The sequence below is a fragment of the Cinclus cinclus genome, chromosome 3 (assembly GCF_963662255.1).
Source record: "Cinclus cinclus chromosome 3, bCinCin1.1, whole genome shotgun sequence".
Lineage (NCBI taxonomy): Eukaryota > Metazoa > Chordata > Aves > Passeriformes > Cinclidae > Cinclus > Cinclus cinclus.
The window spans coordinates 95,319,279-95,346,430 of NC_085048.1; the positions used below are offsets into that span (position 1 = coordinate 95,319,279).

A 27,152-nucleotide genomic window follows, 5' to 3' on the forward strand; every position below is an offset into this window, starting at 1 on the left:
GCTTTCAGTTATCACTTGATACATTTCCGCAGGCAGTGCATTATCTTATCTACAAATACATACAACACATTTCACTGAAATATTACTACAATGATAGATTAAGCAAGACTTCAGACTGAAAAGCATTTCTCACACTATTACTTTGCCTTATATAGGAAAATACCTTCTATGTTAATGCACTCAACCTGATACCTTTTAGGGGTTTTTTTTCCAACTTATGTAATGACAATACATTTGTTGAATAGAGCAATCAGTGATAAGGTACTTAGAAAAATTTAACTCATCGCACTTTAACCAGTGTTGAAGGTGCCCAAAATGATTCAAGCTCTTCCATGCAATCAGAGACTATGGCAACAGAGTGAGCAAATAGTGCAAAAAAATTTATTTCAGAATAGATGAAAAATTATGACAGGAAAGTCAAAGCTCTGGGACTTCTTGCCATAAAAAAGGGAAGGAATTCCAGCAAAACAAAGCCTGAAATACTGACTGTTGTTACACAGCTGTACTCACTGCCATTTGTTGGTTCTCTCATTCTCCATTCACCCAAACATATAAAGAGTGTTCTGGTGGTAGAACATGCTCGGGTTTTGAAATTCTTACCAGCATTTGAAATTCTTCTCTCTCTTTCCCATTCCAACTGTTCCCTTTCCAGCTGTTCTTGCCGTTCTCTTTCTTGCCTCTCCCGTTCAAGTCGTTCAAGTCTCTCCCGGTCCTGCCTCTCCTTCTCTTGTCTCTCCCTTTCTAGGCGCTCTTGCCGTTCCCTTTCTTGCCGCTCTCTCTCCAGTTGCTCCTGCTCTAGGCGCTCTCTTTCCAGTCTTTCCCTTTCTAGCCTCTCTCTCTCCAGCCTCTCCCGTTCCATTCGTTCACGATCCAGCCTCTCCCGTTCCAGCTCCTTCTGCCTCTGTTGCTCTTGCAACTGTCTACAGTCATGAAAAAAAAGGAAAGAGACTAAGCTGCAAAGCAAAAACTAAAAATATCAAGCAACTGTTAAAAGGATGAGGAGATAAACTAATCAACAATCTTGGCAGCAGCGAGAACAGAAGCACAGCATTTGTACCTACATGGAAGTCTTAATTCTAACATGCTGTTTTTCTGAGCTGGATAATAGTTTTATTATGCTTACAGTAAAAAGAATCACATATCCGATTTCCTCTTAACTAACTGAACATTCTGAGGCACAGCCTTCAAAAGGTAAGAATAGAAAGCTGATGCTGCTAATTTACTAACTGATAAAATCTTCCCATTTTGGGATATGGAGTTACGTTTGTTCTTTGCACGGTGTTTTTATACTCAAAGCAGTGAACAGAAGTACAGTGAAATAGCAGTAACACAAATACTTATTAAAAAAGAAATACCCCAAATAAATTATGGTTTTTGGATTAACTGGTCAGGTAGAATTTATCCAGATTTTACAGAAGCATCAAAATGCACGTGTCCATCCCCACTTGCATAGTAACACAAACACACAGCTGAACTGGCAACAACACGAGGACACCCTGAAGGCACAGGAAAACCAGACATGGTCAAAAAAATCCAGGGTGCAGCAGCCAAGGAAACACTGCAGGGAGCTGGCAGGGTTTCCAGCTCATGGGAGTCTTTGCAAAGCAAAGCAGAGAGGGAGAAGATGTGAAGAGGAGGAAAACAAGTAAAAGACAGGCAGTGGAAATACCCTAAGGGTAAGAAGAAACCTTGCACAATTCTCTGCCAAAGCCACTGGGTTGGCTGAAAGGACTTTCCTGAAAAAAAAATAAAGTGGAAAAAGCTATACACCACCTTTTTTGATACTTTCTTCTCAACTTGTTTTACATTTTCTTTAGGGTTTTTTAGGACTTTTTAAAAGACTTATCTTCCTAGTTGGTTAAAACACAGCTTTTTGATTTTCAAAGCTTTTTCGTCTCTTGGGGATAACTCCCTGCTGAACCAAAAATTAGGCAGATCCTCCTCCCAGCTGTGACCAGTATATTCCTGTCAGTACATAACACTGAAAATGTTGCTAGTTGTTGTTCTCCATTTTAATTCTTGTTTTAAAATAAATCAAAATCATAATGTTTAGAAAGAATATCTTGCCTATAAAGCACAGAGCCATTTTTTCTGCCACGTTTCAGACACAAAATGATTACAGCTTCTCAACAAACACAAAGCCCAGCCAGGTTTTAATTATAAAGCAGGGAGGAGACCTGAATTTTGACACCTCAAGCTACCAGATGTACATTTTCTATACTATGCCACTGGGCAATTTAATTTGGACAGTCATTGGCAATACTGTGCTGTATAGAGAGTCATAAGGACTGAATTCTGAAAAGGAGGGGAACTTCAGCTGTTTCACTCCTTTTCATGCCCAGAAAATATCAGCATAACTGCAAACTCCAGCCCGTGAACTATTGCTATTGAAGTCCATCCGATTTTCAGACCAAAGCTTTTCCTTTACAAACAAAAAATTATAAATACTGAAATGTCATAATTTCTATAATCAATTAAGTTCCAGTTATGCATAATGAAAGAACTTTTTTCACTATTTAACTCATTATCCATCAGAAGCAGAAAACCAGTTCTGCTCCTATACCATTTCTTCCCTCAACCATATAACAAAGCTGTAAGACCAGTCACCATGAAATTAAGAGCAGCAACTTATCCAGATAAATGACTGATTTTTAGCCTCTGAAGTCCACTAAAAAGTCTGGTGATTGACCCATACACATTTGGAACCAGTAGAGGAGTTCTATAAATGTTAAGGGAATATAATATAAAGCACAGAAATTTTGGCTCCAAGAGGTATTAATATTTTTGATGTTACATTTTTGCTTGCTCTGTACTGTACAAAACCAATTTGACTCTATGTTCTTCCCCTCCTCCCCCCCCCCCCCCCAATTAAATCTATTGTTAGAGGAAAAGAGGGTTTTGATCAAGGCTAACTTTACCTTGGTCATGTTAAAATTTTATTTTTTCTTCCATAAAGGAGAAGTGGATGCACATATTTGCATCTAAATGGCTATTCAGAGCAGAAAACAACACTAACAGACTCCAAAGCAGCTTTGTTTATTTTCATCATTCTTTTGCATTCACTTGCCAGAAGTGAGCATATTCTACCTAGAAATGTACACTCTTCATCCTAAACCTAAAATGTTAATAGGACATTCAGGATGATAAACATTCCACATTATATTTAGTTTATAATAACGGAAGGTATCAATTCCCTGGGTTTAACATCACATCAAGCAACTACCAGGAAATTTCTTTTGCTTAAAGTTCTTCATTTTTTTTACAGAAATAGAAGCTCAATATAGGTCACTCCTCACACAAGGGCAGCATTGCCAAGGCTGTTTTGCAGTAAGCCATCCCAAGAGCTCTGCCATTTCATATTTCCATAGGCAACCTGGAAAATAAACAGCGAGGCGCTTGGCATAAAGCTCCTTAATAATATTTAGTTATTTAGGGTAGCAAGGACGATGGCTGATTATGAAGAATTACTGATGGATCTTCTAATTCCAACTAACCTGGGAATAATATTGGCAAATAAAACTCAACTGAAGCGAAGCAGGGCAGAGAGAGGGAAATATCTAAAATTAATTTACAAAGTGCTGGACTTTGGGTTGCCTATGGACTCAGGAGCGAGATATTAGGGTTACAATAGGCAGTTCTGCAACAATATCCATTCATTAATGTGTCCTGTTCAAAAACCTCAGCAAGATGCTATACATCAAGAAAGGATTACAGAGCAGTACAGAAATAGCAGCATCCTGCCTTACGATCCCTGCATCCCTGCTCCCACCTCAAAACAGGGAGAACAGCAAAACTGAAAATATTCAAAGAGCAGCAGCAAACTGTTATCAAATGTACTCAATACTTTCCATTTAAAAATAATTTAGAAAAATGTAATTCTGCATTCTGGGAAAGACAACTAGAGCTGTATGGAATCCTGAGTGATGAGGACACCCCTTCACAACAGCTGGGAGGAAAGATTCAATGCAAATAATGAGAGTAAAGCTCAAAAGAAAAGAACACCTCTGCACATCAGGCAGATAAGCTATGGAACTTCGTGCTAGAGTGATTCAAAGAAAGAGTAAGAAAAAGCCCAAAGGGGGAAAAAAACCCCAAAACCAACCATGGGAGATCATTCAGAAAACAGAAATTCCATCATGCAGAAGCTGTTGGACCAAGGGATGCCCAGAGGATGGGAGAGCAGCAGAGGGAAGTATTCCAGGTGTTCAGCCTGGCCCAGAAGGTTTTGTGTCATAACAAAATGCATCTAAGTGTTTAAACTTAATCTGAAGCAAAAATAATTTCAATTGGCAATGAACACTATCAAACTGGCTAAGTAAAACCTAGATGAAAAACAGCGACATAACCACTTTTATCCACACAGGACATGAATAACAAAGTACTCATTATTTACTAAATACTGAGTGACACAGTATTTAACTTTTTTTTAAGTATCCCCATTTTCCATTTCTTCAGAAAATAAAAGGAATAAACCCAGTTTTTTTTTCTTGCCAGGAACAAAGTTAAGCACTTTGCTCACAATATAAATGCTCTCCCAAGAGAGGGCAGCAAAATACCTTGCAAGCATATCTTATACATCTGAGATTAAATACACCATTGTTGAGAATAATTTCTATTATTATGTCACTGAAGCATCCCTTTGACAACAAAGGAAAAAATAAGCCAAAACAACAAGCAAGTAAAAAACCAAAAAACCAACAAAAGAAACCACACCTCACAACTCACTAAATTTCTACTGTCATTTTAACAAGTTTAATAAACCTTTTGAGTAGCAAACCACAAGGTGCACAGGTCAGCAGATCAGTATGCCAGTAATGCAATCAAGTTACTTTAACACAACTTAATAAGCAAGGAAGAATTCCATAAACTACACACTAGATCTTAGCAACTGGTAACAGCTGTAGCTAAAAAAAGATTAAAACCACATCTGATTATTAAAAAAAAAAAAATTGCATTATATCCCTCTGGTTTTGTTTAGCTAGTGTTAGATTGTATAACTTTATTTTAAAATTTTGTCAGAGATCAAAATTATCTTGGACAAAAGCATTAGTAGATTAAGGAGAGTCATCACACATCAATTAAAGTACGTCTGAATGTCAAGACCAGTAGTTCAAGAACACTGTGAAAGCAGTACCTGAAAATCCCTCAGTCTTAGGAAGCACATCTGGCCACCAGGACAACTTTTGAAAAAGCTGAAGAGGTACTCAAAATGTCCCAGAAAGCTGTCTCATAGTGAAATGCTCATTATGCAAAGACAATGATTATTCTAACTATTTTACAAATGTGACTTATTAAATCTAAGAGCTAATTTACATTAAATAGCAGAGCCTGCTGTAAAACTGTACATGTCAGTCATACATAAGGTACTGTTACTCATGTTTAGATTCAGAGTCACCTTCAGAATCTCAGAATAGCTGCTAGCTTTATCACAGGGACTATTCATGACACTTTCTTTATGGATTTTAATTAGCTTCATGTCAAAAGCATCTTGGGAAACTTCACTTTGGGGTGTTTTGGGGGAGGCTCTTTATTTTATTTTATTTTTTTTGTGGTGCTGTTCTTGAACTAGCTTACTTTAATACTGCATCAACCTTTAAAATTATTTCCGCTCTTGCCCTTATACTTTTGTCCAGTTAAGGAGATACTGGGAGGCAATGTCTGAGGATAAAGAAAGAATCATATTTACAATACTAACTTGTGACTTAACATGAGCATTAATCCTGCAGTTCTTTGGGCAGCCAAGCAGCAGGAGCATGACTACATTCCTGAAATAACACATGGAGGAAAAAAAATGCAATGAGCAGAATTAAGCACACACTGTTGCATCCCCTGCTGAAGAAAATCCCCCCCACATTCTGTGACGGTGAGTGTTTAGAATTTCTCCTACAAGACAACTGCAAAACAGAACTGCAGTTAATTTACTTACCCAGGTACACACAAAACCTTCCTGGCTTGCTCTTGATCACAAAAAGGAAAACAATTAAGAAGTCCTGCTGTCTCAGCTCCTGTTATTATATGAAATGAGCCAACACCACATGCACACTGAAATCACTTTCTATTTAGCAAGCAGCCCCACTTCATTCAAAACCCAGTGTGTGTGATGGGTAACTTGGAAGCTATCTCAAATTAATACTATCCATTATTTTTTGATCTGTGTTGTGGAGGGGGAAGGAAACAGGTGGGTTTTTTAACTTCTGTTCCTGAAGGTGAATGACTGAGATCTCTGGTCGTTTTGCTGAAGACCTCAGCATAGTCAGTGAAAAGAATGGAGTCCTCAGGTAATTCTCTTAAAATATGGCCATTACCATACAGGTTGAAGAGAAGACAAAGATCTCAACTAGATTAAGAAATTTCAGTGTTTACTGATAAAACAATATTCTGTTTCAGAGCAGACTTAATAGCCAGAGGGAAACTGTCCTTTCCTGGGACACTTTTCACATCTAAGCCTCCGTATCTTCTTCACCTGCAGCAAAGTTGCTGTATTTGTGGAAATACAAATACCACCAGAGCAAGGATGCCTTGAAACATGAAAATACTCCCATTGTGTGTCAAAACCCAGAGCTTCTGTCACAAGGGCACCAAGAGAAAAAAACCACAAGTAACAAATTCAGAGCTGAAACAGTTTGCAAAAGCAAAGAGCTGCCTGCTCTGGCAGGTCACCTTGCTTCCTCAAGTGGAAGTTGTGCTGTACATTCACATAAATCTTCAGGATTCCAACACTGGCTTGCCTTGCTCTTGGCTGTGAGATCAAGCCATTACATTTTTTCCCAAAAAGGTGATAGGAAACTGCACTGAGAAGTCCATATATCAACCTGAATAACAGAGTTCAGCCATGAACCTGGAAGGCTTCTTGTCACAAAGCCAGATACATTAAAAACAGAGGTATTTCCACGAACAGTACAAAGGCATCTTTGTATCACATCCAAATTCGGCAGGCATTGAGCTGATAGACATTCCAAGATGAACAGAAACTTGTTTGAAATACTTAATTTTAAAACTCACTGTAGAAAACTAAGATCCAAGACAAAGACTGGAGAAAACAAGATACCTTGAGGAACAGACCTGACTGAAGTAATTGTTGCATTGAATGAAGAGGTCAGCTGCAGGCAGATAATACATTATATTTGACAGCTGTTAGTCATCATTTAGGTACACACCAATTTCACATTTCATTCTTTCTTGGCAGAAAAACTGTGTGTCAAAGCAGGGCATCAAATCACTCACAGAGATCAATATGAATACTATCCCTGTTTTGTCTGCTTAAAGATATCAAAACAAGGCAAATGGGGGAGTAAAAAAAATATCACTAATGTGTATTGAAAGAAGTCACCAAAAAACCATCAATTATAAAACAATGTGGACTTAAAAACGTACAACTGAGGGGAGATTTTCTGGGTCCCTCATGGTGCTTTTTTGGTTTTTTTTTTTGAAAAATAGTTTCTTAATTGTGCTGTTACTTTTTCTAAAACAACAAGGTGTGACAGAAGAGAGACATAAGGATGACACCCAGAAGGCACCATGAAGGTTGCCAGACTATTGCTGGCTTCAAATACTGCATTAATATTCTGCACATATTGCTCTGAGAGTTACCATTAAGACATTCAGTAAAAGAAACCAAATGTGGTTCTAAGAAAGTACTCAACAGTATATCTTTCTTTCTGTGCTTCTAGGTTTTGTTTTTTTTTTAAGTTTTAAAGACAAGAAATCTAGGAATAACTACTATGCTGATGTTCTAAAAGTAAATGTATTACATCAACTACAACTAAAGTTGGGCTCATCAATCCAAAACAGCTGAGTTGTTCAACCTGAAGTCTCAGTGTACCCAGGCTCTTGTGGCTGCCTTGAGCTCCTCCATCCCTGCTTCCAACTGCAGAGCAACAAACAAGACAGCAGTGTTTTGAGTTTTATTCTCAAATGCTGTTAGCCCCAGCATGTGGGCACAGATAGCATTATCTAATCCAACAGTCACTACTTACTAGAATACATCTCACATGATGGTTCTCCTCCTCCCACCACTGAGTCACTGCAACAAACAGAGCAGCTGGCTGCAGACAGGCTACACAATGTCTGCCTGAGCCACAGGCACCAGCACCAGATGCAGGCTGACCTCAGCTCCATCTGAAGCACGTTGTCCTCTACACAAGAGCAGCTACCTTGTGATCACCAGGAACTGCATGCGCTCTCTGGACATCAACAGAAGTGGATACAGACACGGCCAACCTACTTTATCCCTGCTGAAACTACCAACAGGGAAAAAAAGTGCTTTGACACGTTATTCTGAACTTAGCTCCTAGCTTGATTTTTAATAGTTTAATCCTCTGATCATCTTCTACAGAATTTCAGGAAAATGTGTTTATTACGGCCCTTGAAATTCACAGGAACTTATCTGAGCAATCAAAATGGAGTACCAGCATTAAACTTGCACTTGCATCTTTAATATTAAATATTTATTCACCACTCCAAAATTCAGCATTTACCACAGAGCTCACTCTTCTGTACGGTCACGCAAACCTACTGAATACATATCTCAGTGCCTACACATGGAATGAATACACACCACCCCCCAAATTTCATAATTTATGTACAAAGAGAATATACATCCACGTCTTGGAAATTTGCTATCTGTATTGACATCAAACACAGGCAGCCTCCACAGAGGCTAAGAATCTTCATAAATAAAAAGTACACGGATGCACCAATAACAAGCTCAGCAGAAATGATCAATATTTAACCTCTTTGCATCTTCCTAAGCAATCTCAGATGCATAAACTTCACTTTGCATTATCTAAACTAAACTCCTGCTCTAAAACTCTTAACAAGTCAGCTTTATGTTCTGTCAAGTGCTTGGCAGTCAGGACAGCTTCTACCTGAGCAGAATGCACAGGGTGTCAGAGAAACCCAGACAAGACTTAGTCAGCTTGGTACAATGAGCAAGAAACAGGGATTTAGATTTGTGAAGTCTGACTGTTAAAGGACAGAGGTTTGTGAGGTGAATTTATGTATATGCTCTGGAACTGACCATTACTGCCACTCTGAACAGTACCCTGGACCTTTGGTTCTTTAAGCAGCAGTAAGAGGTGAGGCTGTTTCAAATATGTTTTCTTTTTTTAATTTGTACCTAACACTTTATACAATGCAAAATTATGAAGGCATGTAACTGACTACATGTATCATGATTTTGAAACACTGCACAAATCGAGGTTCTTATAGCTATTTCCAATGTTTGGGCAGCTTTCTCTTGATCAGTCACCATTGCATGTAACACTTTCCATGTCCATTTGATTTTCCCTTCACACTAATGTGGTCTACAGGTTGGTGGTTTTCACCTTTAAAAACAGGAAACCTACTATGAACTCTCATTCTATTCTGATCATCAAATTCTGCACTATCATGCAACTCCTCCTGTTCTCCTTCAATCTCATGTAATCCAACTCACATCAGCAACAAGGACTTGCTTTGTTCAGCAGAACACCAAATCAAATTAGACTGTTACAGGTCCCATTGGTGCACTGATGCCTGTTCTTGTGCTCCTCACACTTTCACAGCAATCCTCCTCTCTTCCACATGAACTAGCAAATTCCCTCTTGGTATCTGTGAAATGATTTACCAAGGTCCAGGAACAGCCTTTCTGCTTTCACAAAGAAAATACTGTCTGGGTCCAGTTTACTGTCCTATGTTTTATCCGTTAGCAAAGTCAAATTAACAAGTTTCATTTCTTTGATCAAAAGGGATTTAAGGTTTAGGAAGAAGCTTTTATGTTATAAGCTAAAAATGCATTAGCTGGAAGTAATAAGAACTAAGTTTTATCACTCAAGCAAAAATTAGTAGGCAGTCACCATGATAAAGACATGAAAAGACAACTAGAAACCTGGCATAAATTAGATAGAGGAATTCTAATAGACTAAGGGATCTATTAATGCTTTTGGTTCAAACATCATTAAGCCAAATTTTCCTCATCTTTTTTTCAATATATTATCTCAAACTAACAGAACATGAACCTTCCTGGCAGAAGCTAGATCACAGAAGGACACCTGTACTCATGGAATTTTAGAAAAAAAAAAAAAAAAAAGAATCTCAGCAGTAGGAAAACCTGCTTTTATTGGTGACTCCCTTTCAGTAGTGTATTTCACAGAGTACAGCAGGAGCACAATTTCATACAAGGGAACCATAACCAAAAATCTGGAAAAATGTAGAACAGCTTCTAACTCAAATTTCATGCTCTGCAATAAACAGAAAAAACCCCACACTACTAAAAGATTTCAAAGCAATTTTATCAATGTCATCTGAATACTGCTTAATGGAAGAGTGGTCTTCTCAGTCCTCTGAACAGATCAGTGTCACCAGCATCTACAGTTACGCTGTAACCACACAGCACCCATTACATCTATCCATAAAGCCAAGTAAGTCACTGAAAACTTGACTACAAATAGAAAGAAAATGAGACGGGCTAAAAAAACCCCCAACCAAACAAAGAAACAACATCCCCCTTTTGATTCCATTTAAACCATGTCTATAAACTAACAATAGACAATACAATCATATGAGTGGATTCTACTGACCTCTCAAACCCTAAACCAAAAAGCCAACAACTCCATCATACCCATGTGTATCTCAGATTAGAGCTGTTATATGCTCAGTTATAATCTAACCAATCCATATGCCTTTTAAAGAAATCCTTCTTCCTTTGAAAGAAGCTGTTGGATAAATGGCACGATTTCAGAAGCAAAGAAAAACTGGAAGCTGTACATCTGGCCACTAACTAGGGAAAAGTCACAGGCTGTGGGAAATCAGTAGAAACAAGGCTACCAGGGACACAGCCATGGGCAAACTTTCATTCCTTTGAACTATAATAGCTACATTGATGCTGAATTGCAGGATGCAAGTTTTCTTCTCTTAGCATTTCTACATATGTTTTTAAAACAGCTCAGGAATATGTGAAAATTACTAATTTAAAGGGGAGAAATATTTTACTGTAGTTAAAAAATAAGACTAGCAAAATTCAGGGGGAAAATTTGTTTTAATCTCTAAAATAAAAACCTTGCCTTCCAGCCTCTTAGTAAATAAGAAACTGCTATATTTGACAGTCTCTGAACTTGTACTAAAACTAAGAATCCTTTGACAGGATTTATGAAAACCACACCATATCAATACTAAATTCTAGTACAGACACATCCTACATTGCCTTTAACAGTATCATCACAAATAAAGTATTTAATAATTACAATCCCTCCTAATATTCTGCTGTTGCATTTTGCAAACTTGTAATGTTTCTGAGTACTCACGAAAGAATTCGGTCAAGTTTTGGTCCATGACGTCCCTGAAGGACGGTAGGGGGCTTGTACACCCTCATCATTCCTTACTATCTGTACAGATCCTCTGTTCCTGGAGCTCCTGGTCTCTTTATTTATGAAGCAGTGACCATTTTGAAGTTATTTATAAGCATTAACTCATTACATTCCCAAGTGTCATATTAGATACCAACTCAGTGACTCATATTCCTGACAATGTATTTATCACTGCTGGGAGAGAAGGTAAATTTACATGCACGAGCAGCACACACAGGCATGCCATGAACTAATCTTGTATTTTAAAATGGTCTTTGGCATTAGGTAACTCTGAAGTTATTAACAAATACATATGTCAGCTGAAGCTGGCTCATTATCAATCAGTGGAATCTATAAACACCGCCTGGGCACCATTCTGACAACATGAAAAACAAGCCACAGAACAAAACATCCCTTCAGTTTTGAGGATCAAAAATGGAAGCTGGAGTGTTTTAAAGCTTGCTATTACTGTGCTTAAGTGAGTGCAAGTTAAGGAAAATTACAGCTAGCTTCAAGCACTCCCTGACAGGAAAGGCATCTGCCGTGTGCTAAGGTTTCTTAAAAGACAGTAACAAAATTATCAATTCACCAGAAAAAATTACTCCACTACACCTTATGTGTAATCTCATAAAAAACTCAGTGTTTCAGATGGCACATCTGGTCCTAGCAGCCTCAGAAACCGTATCACTGCACAGTAAGCAACTCAAATATTCAAGTATGAAGCTCTGCAGCAAAATAAATGAAGTAGGATTAGTACTTTAGCACTTTTACCCAAAATGGAAGGGCATTTAAATCCTTTCTAAAATAGAGAAAAACCTCTGAACCAAAATTATGTACTTCTGCTGGCAATGAACTAATTTCACTCTTCAATTCCCAATTTTCCTCAGATTCCTGAACACTGCTTATGAAAGCAAATGAAAACATCAGAGCCATTGAAGAGACCTCTCTATTATGCCACTCTTCACTGGTCAGTCCTTTGGCAAAATATTTCTGAAGAAATGTTTCTATTTCTGCCTAGGAAAACCCTGAAGCTCCAAGCCACATAATTTAACTTTGAAATTAGTCCTTCTCTGAGCAGAGGGTTGGACTAGACCTCCACAGAGTCCTTTTTTCAACTTTAATTTCCATGCAAGCAGATATTTTTCTCCAGCTTAAAATAATTTAAAAAACCTTTTTCTGCATTTAACATGGGAGTCAGATTCACACTACTAAATCCAGGTACACCTAAGAGGAGGGATGTGAGAGCAGAACTCAAAGACAACTATTACCAAGCCACATTTAGAGAAAACCCCCACCCAACAGACACACATTCCACAAGCCATAGACTTGGCAAAGCCTTTCTCCTGATCCATCACAAACCCCATGTTCCTTCCCACGCAGTAACATTTATTCCCATTTCATGCATTCCCTGTAGTCTTACTGCTCCCCACGGGATTCAGGTCTGCCCATACTGCCTTCACCCTTTACTGAGATTGGAAATGTCACTTGTAGATATGTTAAAAGCAACATATACTTAAATCTTTTCTTCCCAACTATTTACTACTCTCTACATTATGGTAGTAACTCTTGTTCTTACAGTCTGAAAGCTGCAAGACAGTTACTACAGAAGAGAAGTTCTAGCTTAGAGTTAATTGAACTTTATTATAACCATGTAGTTATAGGAGTAATGAGATTGAAGAAGCATTTGTGAAATGTTTTAACAAAATTACATGCTCTTCTTAAGCTTAATGACACAACAGCAATAGTCTTTCCACGGACAATCTGTCTAGCAGCATAAGCAAGTGCTCATTCCAGGGCTCCATCCTTGTTTCAGGGAAAAAACAAAACAAATCCAGAACCAGACTTCAAAGAGGACATTGCATTAAATGGAAACAAGTAGAGCACACTGATCAAAAAAAGCCGTAAGAATGCCATCTGATAGGATGTCCTTCACATACCAAAAATTTCAAGAGACTTTTAGAGTTCTTAATATGGGACAGCAGTTTTTTCTGAGGAGATGTCAATCTGCAATGCTTCTCTCAAAAGTATTTCAGCATTAAATTTCAGATAATGTGGTTTTCTAAAGAACTAGACAGCAAAAAAAAATACTAAAAGCCACTAATATAGGATAGAAAAATATGAAAATAAAAAGGCTTTTTAAAAGTCTGTTAAAAAAAGTGACACAAAAGACTTTTATCATGACAGCGAACTTGCATATAAACACATCAAACAGACAAATTTGTAATGAGCTTCTTGCTATTTGTTTTTAAACAAGGTAACTTCCAGATAAAGTGATTCCTGCTGAGATCCAAGAGCACACAAAAGAAAAGAGACAGACAAGTATGACCAGTTTTGATGTCAACCCTTTGTTCAACATATATAGCTTGCTTATCAAATGAATTCTTCCTAAATTGGCAATCGGGTTCTGCTCACCTTTTCATAAACAAACTAATTGCTGAATAGCAAAATAGAAACAAACTTGAGTGCTAATTAGACCCAACATGTTTAAGTATTTTTCCAGTTATCACAAAAAGATACTAGGTGCATTTACACCATCAGTCTGGACTACTTCCCATTTATTCAAGGCTCCCATTCCCTGTATCTGTCCTGTGTGTGACCTAAACCGTTCCCAGCATCCCTTCAGGAAGGGAACAGCTAATCTCCTGGGAGTACTTTGATGGTAAAATAATCCAGGATTGCAGCACAGGCAGTGTGCTTGGGACAGCCCAAGGTCTTACTGTTTTCACTTAGCCCAGGGTGACAGTACTGTCCTACAAGACTTTCCCATGTCATACACCCATAACCCAGACACTCACCCCACAGCAACACCCCACATATTGCCACGAAACAGAAGCAGGAATATGGAACCACAGAGTCTGTAGAAATTTGGCACTTCATCAACACATAATGATTAGTAAAAGGAATAGAAAAAACCCTGTATATTTGAGATGCTACAGGTCTGAAAAAATATCCCACGGGGATAGAGGTTGAATGGAACAGCTTAGCTTGGAGGAAGCACCAACTGGTGAACACCAGGGGAACACAGACCAGTTGCTGACAGCAGCACAGATATAACCAGCACTGCTCCAACTGAAATTTAAACTGCTAAAGGCTCCATCAATTTATACACTAAAAGCAGAAAATTAAGGTTTTTTTCCTAAAGGACACAGTGTGAAAGCAAACAAGATTTCCAATAGAATGTTCTGATCTAGTACATCCACATTCAGGACAAAAACCCTGTCATTTGTGATGACTCAACTCTCTGTTTCTAAAACTTCCTTCCTTGCTTGCTGCTTTTTTCATTGTCAAAAACTGAACACACAACAGTAACTTGGAAAATTAATTAGCCTGGTTGAAAATGACCACAGTGAACTCTCCCAAGGCTTCCCCTCTGATCTTCAGCTCTTTCCTGTCATGCCAATTTCAATGGCATTGTTTGAATGGGTGGAGAGCATGAACAAGGGATCCAGTGACAAAGTTTTTAGAGAGCAGCACTAATGAAAACTGCACATACAAATTCTGCCCTCGTGCAGGAGAGCAATTCCATGTCCTTGACATTTATTTTCTCCTCATTAGGAGTTATCACTTCCTTGAACTGAACAGCTGCTCACTTTTAATACCATACCTCCTCTGGATTTCCATTTCCTCTTGTGATGGACCATTTTGTACTTGAGAGGGAAGCTGTGAATTCTGTCGAGGCAATGTAGGACCTAAGAGCAAAGACAGATCATAAATTAATGGTTTGAATTTTTACCATGCAAAAAAAGCACAAAATCAAGGAAAAAGGCCAGCCATCACACAACATTTTAAGAACTGCTCACTTCTGCTTTTAAGCCAAACAAGCTCAACAACATAATGCAGCAAATAAAAACTGCAACCTCACACATGTACAAGGTTATCTCAGACATTTGCAGAATGAATTTATTTCACATGGATGGAAAGGTATCACAGAAATGCAAAACAAACTTTCTGTATGATGGAATTTGACAAAAGCTTTGAAAAGCACTCAGAGTCTGAATTTTTTCTTAAAACAATGAACAAGTATTCTTGGAGGAGCAGGAAAGGCTCAAAAAATTAAAACACTCACCTAAATAGAACACTGTCAAAGGGGGAGAAAACAGAAAAAGGAAAAAAACAAAAGAACAGGAGAAAAACCATCAGAACTGTATCACCATATTGAGAGAAGGAAGATAAAGGATGTTTCTAGAGGTCACACCAAAATCTACCCAGATTTCAGGTCATCAACTTGGATCAAAGACCTTTTTTGCACAGGTAAGTGTTGTGTCCAAAGGAATAGGGACATGCAACAAATGTGAAAACTGCAAATTCTGCTAAGCATGGGAGATGCAAAAGGGAAGGTCATGGAAAATCATCCTCAGCCTTTATTGATGGGAAATTCTGAACCATACAACTTTCAAGCAATTGTCTATGTGATATCTGTGCTCTAGAATCAATAAAAAACTTTAACATTTTAATCACAAATGCATTTACAGCACAAAACTGTGTAAAAAGAAGGGAAGAACAACAAAGTGTGGAATGGAATACAGGAGACCATGAATGCATTGCTGCTGTCAGACAGTAATCCAGGAAATTATTTAGACTATTGCTATGCTCAAGATTATGAAATTTATAAGAAACAAGAATTAGAATCAATTAAAACATTAAGTTTTGAAAACATCCCAGTGCAAAGCAGTAATTTCTCACAGATATTCTACCAGTTAAGAGTTACAGAGTTGTAAAGAGATCTTCCCCATCTCAAATATCAAAATGCAAATTTATTTCCTATCTGAACTTGTGGAAGTCACCCAAACCCATAAAAAGATCATGTGTGATACACTGACACATCAAGGACAGACAATTTGCTTGAGACACAGCAAACAAGTGCTTTGTTTAAAAGCCCTACAAAGAGGTTCATTTCCTCAGAATGCCACAGTATTGTATTCACTGTGATCTTTAATTGTGAAAATTATAGAACACTACAGTATCTATGTACCCTACAATTACAAAAAGTATTGGAACTTAATTGTAGAAGATAAAAGCAGGCAGTGCAATACAGAGGTCGTGTGTTCCTCAGTTACTCTTTCAGAAAGTCCTTATACCTAATGGCTTGATGTTGCTTGAGATGTACTATTTTTTGCTTGAAGTATCTCCCAGAGACACCCACAGGTATAAAACCTATAGTATTTTAAATGCAGAACATTTGACTCCAATGATAAATTAATAGTTAAATTAACATTATGTAGGAACATCTGACACATGGCTCATCTGGAAAACTTTGCTGCTTTAAAATTTTGTAAGACGCGCGTCCTCCTCTCCTCTCCCCTGTGTGACAGGTGGAAAGCTGTCATGCCCATTAAGCCATGACTGCAGCTCCCAGGCAGCTGGGCTATTTGCTGCCTGCACCAGGATGCAGCCTTTCATGGACTTTTACAAGTACACACAATCCAGCAGCAGTTGAAGGTGCTATAAACACCACCACTGCTGCTTGCCATGCCCAACAGAGCACTTGGAGTAAGTCAAGGCTCACAGCTTGAGCTGCAAACTGCAAGCAACACTAAGTATCAGATATGTGATGAAATTCCTGTCCTATTTCTCAGAATGAAATAAACTGACCTAAAAATTAATAATGATGAACAAAAATAAGAAATGGTCGTAATGTGTCCATACACCAACCAGAACTATTTTGCACTGAAAATGCAGTGGAAATTAAAAGTTCAAGCTTCCACCAATTTAATCTTTAAGTGTATTTAACAGGTTTTTTAGAAGAAGGTATTATGCTGCAGTAGCTGGATGCAGACCACCACTCTCCAAACTTTCTACCTTTGTCATTCTTTAGCCAATACCTCCAGAAAGTAAAGCCCAAGCTTCACGTGCCCTGGCTCTTCCAACACACCTAGCTAAGAGAGAACATGTTCTTGTAGCCTCAAACTTTGTTCCAGAGCGCTGTCCTTCAGAAAACCATGTTATCCATCACTTCTCCACGAGGCAAACATGGGCAAGCCAAGTCAGCTTTAGCTTGGCCAGCCTACTCGAGTGATGGGCTTCTTTCATAGCTATGCATACAGGAGACAGAACAAAACCACCTGCTGGCAATTAACCTGGTGGTTCCAGTACTTCTTATACATTTTTGCCTCAAGGAAATGTAACCTGAGTAAACCAAAGGCTTTCAAAAAAAGGGAAGTTCAGCTCCCAAGTAATCCATCCTGTTTTCTCATGAAATTTCCCTCTGCAGCCACCCTGCTAATGAGCATTAGAAAGTCAAAGGTACATGCCAGGTGGAAAAGTATGTTCTATCCTAGAAGGTTTATTACAGCAAGCCAAGACTACCACTTCACTGCTAAAATACAATTGCCTGGGCAGCAGGACAGGTGGTATATTAAATAAACAGGAACGAGCAAATAACCTCTCTCAGGCTTTTGAACACTTCAAGATACTTCAGAAACATCAACCCCCATGAGAAATACTCAGATACCGCCTGGAAAAGAACTCTGATCTTCCTACAGGATTACTTTATCTTCAGAAGCCAATATAAGCCAAGCGAGAGATGAGGCTGAGTGATCTATTCATTCTGAGTTTTAAAGGAAACCTAACATCTCTCTTTTTCTAAGAAAGCACAGATGGTGCACTCTGCAGCACATTCTGACAGAGGATATAATTTCATACTAATTTCTTCAGCAGCCATTCCAGTTTCAGTGCTTTCTGTTTTTCAGCTTATTCTCACCTTTGAATCACCCTTCCTCTACAACAGTTCAGACAACTGTGTGGTGAGAGATGGACTGGAAATCTAACAGATTAAAAATCCCAAGGAAAAAAGACTGTATTAAGTATTTCCACCAGCTAGATGATGGCTAGACCTGATTCTTCATGCAGGCACACAGACAATTATGGTGGCATCAACATCAGAACATCAACAGACTGCTGGGGACTGCTTGAACCAAATCAAGCATCCCCAACATCACCCTTTTAAACCACAACCAGAGTTACAGTTTATCCAACTCCTTAATTTTTCAGCCCTAATTGACTGGTTACCTTGTATCTCTATTCAAAAGCCAGGCCAATTTCAGTTGCACAACCCTAGGAAAGCATAACTGGCAAGCTGGGAAAGGAAACACACGGTTTGTCCTCAATGCCTTTTGTTCCTCTTGCTTCACTCTTTCAGTTACCTTCTCTGTTTCGGAGTGTCACACCACACCCCACCCCACTTCTTTTAATGCCAGCTGCACTGTATGTTATCAGTGTTGACACTGGCTGATATTGAAAATATCACATTCCTATAGCCCTAAAAAACCCCAAGGCTCAGCTGTTCAAGATTGGCACAACACATGTCCTGCAAGTTATACACTGTGTGTGCTTTCATTTGGCTGGACAGGCTTCCTTGGGAGCTGGTAACATAAGGATGGATGAAGTGGGGTTTGTGGGGGGACCAGGGGCAGCCAGATGATGTGAAATCTTCCTCAGTACCCCACACACCCTAAATTCAAGAAGGCAAAACCACATTAAAAAATGTCACTCCTGCAATTACTGCACTTCAGAGTACAGCAGTAAAAGACAAGCCCTAATTTTTGAATAAATCTAGTAAAGCTGGGCAACTATCACATGCCAAGAATTTTAGTTTGAGGTGAAGATCTCCATTTTCTCCCCAGAGAAACAGTTTATATAAACAACTCAGTAACTAAGAACTGCCAGTGTTTCACTTCTCAGTATGTCAGTGCCAGAACTAAGCAGTGTTCCAATTCCACAGTCTGATATCCAAATCAAAATATAACTTGTCTTTTAGAAGTCTTTTTAGAGACTGAAAGTGGACATCAAATTTATTTATACGCGTATATGATATACGCTAATTACAGTCTTTGGAAAACATTTTCTTTAAGGACAGTTTGAATACTCCTACTAAGCAAAGCCCACACCCCAGGCAGGAGTTCAAAACTACAGCCAAAAAGATGTATTTTTGTTAGGGTATATAAGAAGTCATTAAAAAAAAGGTGTTTTACTAAATGGTTAAAGGTTTTCTGAATGAATGGAAAACAGGCTTTTCAGAGAACTGTGCAGGAAGCAATAAGAACAACTATGGTGAAGTATCCCTCTTTCATGTTTCTCCAGCTCTTTTTCCCATTCACAGCCTGACTTGCTCTAGGCCATGCCAGAACAAAGTCTGGGTTGATTTGTTACCCAGCCTTCATCAGAACCAAAACCAGGTCACTCCTTGAGCCCTGGACGTGTTATGGGTTTATATACAAGATGATGATGGCCAAAACCAAGGGTATTAACTGGTTACCAAATCTTCTCTGATACTTCTGTTTGGGTGAATCATCTTCCAGCCAAGACTTCCCTTCCCTTCCAACACCTACTTCCTCACTCACAGTTGCCTTCAGCTCAGTTAAGTCACTCCTCACTCCAAACTTGAAAGTGAACTCTTTCCACTTCAATCCACAGGCTCTCTTAACTTGATCAAGGTAATAAAATGCAACAAGAATAACGAAACTATTCATTAAAACACACATGAATTTTAAGTAGATGTAAGCCTCCTATCAGTGCCAGCAGAACCCTCTATCAGGGCCAGCAGTGTCTTGGAAACCAGGAACTGATAACCTGGGAGCCAGGCTTGGCTCTGCACCAGTGTGCTGGGGGACCTCAGCAGCTTCCAGTTTCCTTCTGCCATCCTTGCATGCTTGGAGCTTCACCAGCAGGGAACTATGGCTGCTTGCTGAAACTACAAGATCACTAACTTAAAGGAGCAAGTACTGAAGTTAAATATATCAATACCATCTACTGTGGGATATTTATAGCTCCCCCTCCACCCTTAGCCATGTTAAAATTTGTTTAAATAGCAATGTCACAGGTGATGACTGTCCTTATTTGTTATAATAGTACTGAAATGAGTCTAACCAAGGTATATTTCGTAACTGTCTTCATGACTTTTATGAAAACACCCTGCTCCCAAAAGGCAGATTTAATCTATGTACAATTTCTACTGATAATATTTTTAAAGACAACACTATAAACCCTCAACAGTAAAATATGCTGACATTCCTCTATGCTTATTAAACAAAACTTTATCCATAAATTAATGTACTTCTATTTGTATTTGCCATGCAGTTTAGATCAGCTACCAGATTGTAATTTTAATTCAATTCTTCAGGTTGGTCACCTAAAATTCAATGCTTTCACATGATACACCACTAATTCTGAATAGCCAAAAAAAAAAAAAATACAAACTTAGGAACACAATAGGGCAACTCTTGAAACTTTGCATAAAACTCTGAAAACTTAGCAACCCTCCTTCACTTCCAAACATCACAACTGACAGTGATGATGCTTTCAATAATCTAATGGGCAATTACAATAAATAGGAAGTACTCTGTCCCAGTAAACAGGTAGAACTTCACATAGGGTCAATGTTTTGGCACGTAAATCAGGATTACCTAATCAGTATTAGCTATTATAAACACCTGGTAATGACCTAAAAAAAAAATATTTCATCAATCCCACATTTAAAAGGAAGGGAAAAATCTCGCTAGCAAGAGCAGAGATATTATCCAACTTTTGACAACACAGGTAATAAAAATACCATCATGTTACTCCTGTTCTGACAGGGAGTGCTGACAGCCTGTTCCAGAGGCTTGCTAAGAGTACAAGTACAGCATAATTACTTCACTGCTGTAGAATTTTTCTTCTCCCAAAACAAGTTTTAGCATGACATGAACCAAAACAGTACAAAGAAAAGCCCCCCCCAAGCTCCACATATACTTTTCTTATTTCAGTCTTCTGCAGTGTCTCTATATATTCCAATTAGGCAACCCCAATTTTTGCTTCAGTTTGCATTTCCCAGAGTTATTAAATTATTCAATCCATGAGTTGAGTGCATTCCCCAATCAGCAAGGATTTAATTACCTATCTCCGCTGCAAGAGAAAGGACTGCACATCAATATACATTTGTGAATAAAGATTTGTTTATTTAATAACTGGACAACCTAACTTTTAGAGTTACTCATTCAAGAGGAATTCAAAAAACGTGAACCACAGGGGCTTTTTCCCCTCCAAGGTCAGAAGAACAAAATAATGAGACCTTGCAAACAAAAATCCCTCCATTTCTTTTTCTTGCTCCCTATTTTCTTATGAATTAAACTGTGATCTAAGGCAATACTAGAACAGATTCACTGAAGCCCATCCTGACCTTGCCTTTATATCCAGAACATTCCAAAATCTTTTCAATACATAACTGCTACACATTAATACAAAAAGCATCACAAATCTTACATCTACACAATTCTATTAGAAAGAATTAAAATAGACGTATTTACTGTTGTGACATCCTTCCTTCAGCTCTTTCACCACTTTCATCTTCTGCAACAAACTCCAAGGACCTCCTCAGATGCAAATTAAGCATCTATAAACCTCACACTTAGTTTCTTATTCTCTCAGCAAGGCTTTCCTGAGGTTGTAGACAGATGCCACACAAAGCAACACTGATTCCAGCTGAACCAGAAGGTGCTTTTTGCAGCAAAACAGGGTATGATACTCCTTTGTTCCTCCCAACAAGCTTCCCTTACGTGACCTTGTTCCTTCAAAGAAATAATTCATTGTCTCACACATCAGAGAATTCTCAGCCATCTAATTAATTTCCCTTTGTTGAAGCTTTTCTCTCATTCCAGAGCAACTTTGATTGCAACAATGAGCCCTACTTAATGCAGACATGAAAACTTTCTTTGTAATGCAATGCAAAACCTTTGCAGCAAGCCATCATCTCCAGACAAGACCAGTGACTGAATACCTGAACGCATTGCATACAGCCTTACAGCCAGAAATCCTCTTCATTTGACCTCTTAAACTTGATGACACACACTTGTCATTAGATAAAGGTGTCACTTTTGGCCACATCAAACAGTTATTTAATGTAACGAGTAGTAAGTCTTTCAAAATTTTGCCAAGTAAGTGCCAGAAAAAAATCCTTGGTTCACTTTTAATGCATTTCTGAAACAGTATGGGGCAGGAATCTACAATTTAATTTTTTTAAAATTATATTTAAAATTCCAGAACAAAATGCAGTCCTGTGTTGTCCTTCTTTTCTGGAATTACAGGTTGCCTACAATGTGCCGAACTAGCCAGCAGGAAAATAGGGTTTGCTAATGCAATCATTCAAACCAGGACAGAGCTAAAACACTTTGACGTTTATTTAAATAAACAGAGTTCAACCATTTGAGAAGTTAGGACATTCATTTGATCAGTCCTATAACTCAGGGGGAGAACAAAATCCTAAATCTGCAGAGCATTTGCAGCAGTTTCACTGATAAGGCAGCCATTGCTTCTGAATCCTTAGCAGAAAGCTGCCACTTGCAGTAAAGCCTTTACTCTTAACTTCAGAGATTTTCACTCTGCATTCTGAACTCATCAGAAGGACAAAAAGCCCATCCCTGTCAGCTTAGTGGTGCCTCGCACCAGCAGATCCACTAGAGGGAGATCCTAAATAAAACAACCTCCAATTTTGCCAGCAGCCAGTAGAACAGCTGAGGATGCCAACTAAAAGATCAATGACATTTTTCAAATATATGCATGAGAAGGATATCATGATTTAATTTTATTTTAAAAAGAGGAAGAGAGCCATAACCAACAGCTGACTTGCAAACCAAAAGAATGTACACAACTTAATCTTTAATATTTCTCAGAAGTCATTTAGATTTCTGTGAACCTTTGCATAAAATTTAAAACTCATCTACAGCTTTATGAATTTCTGAATAGTATGCTCAGCTAACATTAAAACTGCTTTCCTTTTATGAATAAAATCCAACATAAAATAAGCAAGCTAATAAAAGAAACTGCCAAAATGAGAAAGCACAGCAGAAAATAAAGATACTGCAAGAATCTAACTTTAACTGGATATAATTCTAGAATTAAAGGGAAGCTATCTATGCAGGATTTCTTTATTTTGAGTTGGAGGTTCTATATACCATTTTGGATACACAGCAATTTATTTAAACTAATAGAGACAAGTTGTCATCTTCAAGTACAGATATTTGAAGCAGCATCATCAAAATACCAACTAGGACTGCATATTAGAAATTTTTAAAAGGCAAGCAGATACGATGAAAGAAACAAAACTAACCACATATAATATACTGATCATCATATATCAGTGTAAGTTTATTTTATGACACATACCATCCCAACACCTCTTCAGAAAGAGGAATTTGTTTATTATAGGGAGACAGTTGCAATACATTTCCTAAAATGAAGAGCTAATATTAGAGCCTCAGAGCCAGTGACCTGTCTAAGTAAATATTCATCTATTTCAGAGATGCTGTGGGGGGGAACCCGACACCAAGGATTCATTTCTAGCCGCACTTTTAGGAAAATTATACCAACTCCAGAGAAACAAAATTCACTGAACTTAGAGCAAGGAGCACCATTAGTTTGTTTCTAAACTGCAAACCACTTAGCAACCTATTTTCATTATTGAAGCAGCATGTTCAGAAAGAGACTTGATCCTTTTTACTTCTTACACTGGTACAGGTCAGAAAAATGAAGTAATCATACATTGCATCATTCAACTAGATCATACACTGACAAACTTTCCAGCTGATAAAACTTAGGAACACTTGTTGACAGTACTCTAACACAGAAACATTATGAAAATTTATCTTTAAACATTGTCTGGAAGTGATATGAGGCTGAGAGAGCAACTCCATGTGCCTTATTGGGAACTTTTTTTAAAGCAGTAGTGCTAAACTGCTCACCTGCTGAAACAACGCTGATAATGTTTGGCTCTAAAGTTTGGCTTTATTTCATCTTGATGGAAGCTAAAGCACCAGGTGACAGCTAATCTTAAACCACCACAGCCCTTGGCTGACAGGAGCCAGGGAAGAACAATTATCTCCTGCGCTCACCATCAGCTTGGGATGCAGCTAATTAATGCATTTTGACCTGTGCCTGCTGCTACAGAATCAAATTCACAAGGAGAAACAAAGTGACAACCCTGTAATTCAGAAAAAAACTTAAGGGCTACACCCAGTCACTTTCAAACAATTTAATTCGCGTCCATCTCAAAATTGTTAAGAACCAGAGGACAACAGCACTGTAGTCAGCAACCAGGCTGAGATAAGTCATACACAGTTATGAAATTTTGCAATCATAAAATTTTAGTTTTATCCAAGTCTTTATAAACAGAAGTGGCATCTCAGTTTAATGAAGTTTCTACTACTGAACAATATAACAATGCAGCAGCTCACAAACACCTTCCATAAAGTAGCAAGAAAACTAGTCATCAGACAAATTACAAGCCACAAAATAAAAAAGAACACACTGTCTAACTAAACAATGAGAATGCCATGCCTAGGTCATTTCAGCCTCTCTAGGAGCTCAGGTTTAGTGTTACGAGGAGTTTAACTGAATTATGAAGATAGGTATATGCATATATACAGGTAACTGAAAACATGTAACAAATTCCACAAGTACAGGTAATGGGAAAGAATTAAACCCCTCAAACCTCTGGTAATTACCACCAGTCAGGCCTTTCCATCAAAAGACTATAAACCAACATTTCACATGTTCCCAAATGATGGTGGGGAGACAGGTGATGAACAGTCAGAATGCATGAAAAGTTTACAGTTGAGCTACTTTTAGGGAAAACAGAACTGAGGGATTTAGAAGAGAAAACACCCAGCTGAGAGGCAGGAGACTGGGAATCACAACTGGGTTATTTTAGCAGGCAAAAAGAAACCTCCTAACTCTCGCTACCATGTCCATTTTGGCCTCCTATGTTGTGTAACAACGTAAGCACTGCAGAATGTTATCATCCACAGTCCAGGCAGCTTAGTTTCAAAAGCTAAGTCCTGAAACGACTACCAGAATAAAAAACAACTTAGAAAACCACCTTTTTTGCTGTAGCTGAGACAGTCCTGGTATAGTTACCTACAGGCTCTCTTCTACACAAGAGAAAGGAAACCAGCACATAACTACTGTCTCTTGTTACACAGGAAATCTTTAAAAGTTTAATGAGGACAAAAGAATTCTATTTGGTTACAAGAACACAAAAGACTCTTAGTCTTTTAAAAGAAACTCCCTCTGGGTGTGTCACAGTGTTATGCTGACCAATTTGCTGTTGAGCCCACCTAGAATATGTTACAGAGATCAGCAGAAGACTGAAAGCTGGGAATTTTTCCACCACTGTTTTAAAGCCTACATCACCCTGGCTCTTCAAACAAATTATTATTATAGACCTGGTGTCTAAATCACATGTGCTGAATGTTAATCCTGTTTTCAAGGTCTCTGAAATGGAAAATTCTGTGTGGTAAGAACTGCCAGAGAAGATTACCTGAATTTCAAAGTTTGGAGGGAAAAAAAGTCTTCACATTTTTATAATAAACCAGTAATCAGTGAGAAGTAAAAATACCAATATACAATAGGAACCTGGATGTCTCTAGAAATCCTGGAAAGTATCCTTGTTACAAGGTACATGCCTCTTGGGCAGGTCTTTTTGTTTTGCTTCCTTAAAAAAAAGGCAAAGCCAGCAGTTTCTGTATCTAATATAGAAAAACACGAAAATGTATTTGCTCGCTAGGAAGTGCAATTACAGGGATGTCAATCGAGTTGAGAAGCACTGTTTAAAAGCAGAAATTAGTTAGACAAAACACCCTAATAATTAAAACACCTAGAGGCTTAATAATGATTAGAAACAAGACTTACAGACTTTTACACATAAACATTTGAATTTTTCTGTATCTGAACAATCTTAGGGGGGAAAAAATTGTGAAGAGACTCTTACCAGCTTCCTGTGAATTTAATACTTCTAAGGCATGCATCATGGCACTTGCGAAGACATTGGCATCTTCTTTGCTGCCAAAATTCAGACCATACACCTGCCTAGCATCACGCCACTGGTGAAAGGTCTGTGTAGCCTGATTGTACTTCAGCCCTTTTGGAATGGCACAATTTATTACCACCTATAATAATAAAAAAAATAAAAATAATTATGTTTAAAATTGCTGTTCCATCAGAAGTTTTGGCTTTGGGTAGATTTTATTCCTCCACCACATGGGTTAATTCACAACCCATAATTGGTGAAACACAATGCTGAAAGCACATAACCATTTCAATTTTAATTTCAACACTGTCTGTAATCAGTGATGGGAATACACAAGAGGACTAATGAGATATTTTGTATCAACTTTTGTAGTTTAAGTGTTCTCACTCTGAAAGATGCAGTGATGTTTTATAACAGCAAATGTAGTAACATCAACAGCTCTGACTTCCAGCAGCAGTCTACTTGATGTGAAATATGCATCTGAAATTCAGAAACTCTTTTTCCCATGAATTTCAAAGGGTATTTGTTAGGTTTCTTTTTTAACCAAGTTATCACCTTCTCCCTGTGGCTGCTGCATGCCTTGCCTTGCAGGGTGCTCAGCAGCAGTTTACTGGATTTGTACCACAGATCACAGGGTATCATTTTGCAAGATTGTTATGGCTCACACAAAAGATGATAAATTCGAGCTATTAGGGCAACCATTTACTACAAGCCATCCACTAAGAGGATCCTATTGTACTTGGGTAACTATATCCTCTCACCTTTTTCTGCTGAATAATGGGAGAAAAAAAACCCCACATTTGCTCTCAGATGAATGCACAGAGACCATATGTTACTTGGAGTAAGTGTTTAATAACAAATCACAGAGGACATTACCAGTCTAGGCTTCATATGTGTGATAAATGACCAAGAACAGACCAAAAGAATTCTATGAAATGCTGGGAGGGAGGCAAACAAATATAAGAAGCTCTCCTCAAACAAAAGATTAGGTTTTTAACCCCAATCCAAGTATCACATGGCAGAGCACATTTACAGAGAGAGTGCTAATTTGC

At 38.2% G+C, this 27,152-nt stretch overlaps 1 protein-coding gene across 2 annotated transcripts in view; it reads right to left on the minus strand.

Moving 5' to 3' along the window:
- ENAH (ENAH actin regulator) overlaps window positions 1-27,152 on the minus strand; it is an 89,391-nt gene that overhangs the window by 17,766 nt on the left and 44,473 nt on the right. The window contains exons 3-6 of one of the 2 annotated variants that reach the window (XM_062490473.1): window positions 26,062-26,239; window positions 15,391-15,402; window positions 14,929-15,013; window positions 601-920 (exon numbers count right to left, since the gene is read on the minus strand). In XM_062490473.1, coding sequence (XP_062346457.1) covers window positions 601-920; window positions 14,929-15,013; window positions 15,391-15,402; window positions 26,062-26,239 — 595 coding nt within the window. The remainder of the gene's footprint in view (window positions 1-600; window positions 921-14,928; window positions 15,014-15,390; window positions 15,403-26,061; window positions 26,240-27,152) is intronic. The other variant, XM_062490474.1, reaches the window with a different exon arrangement.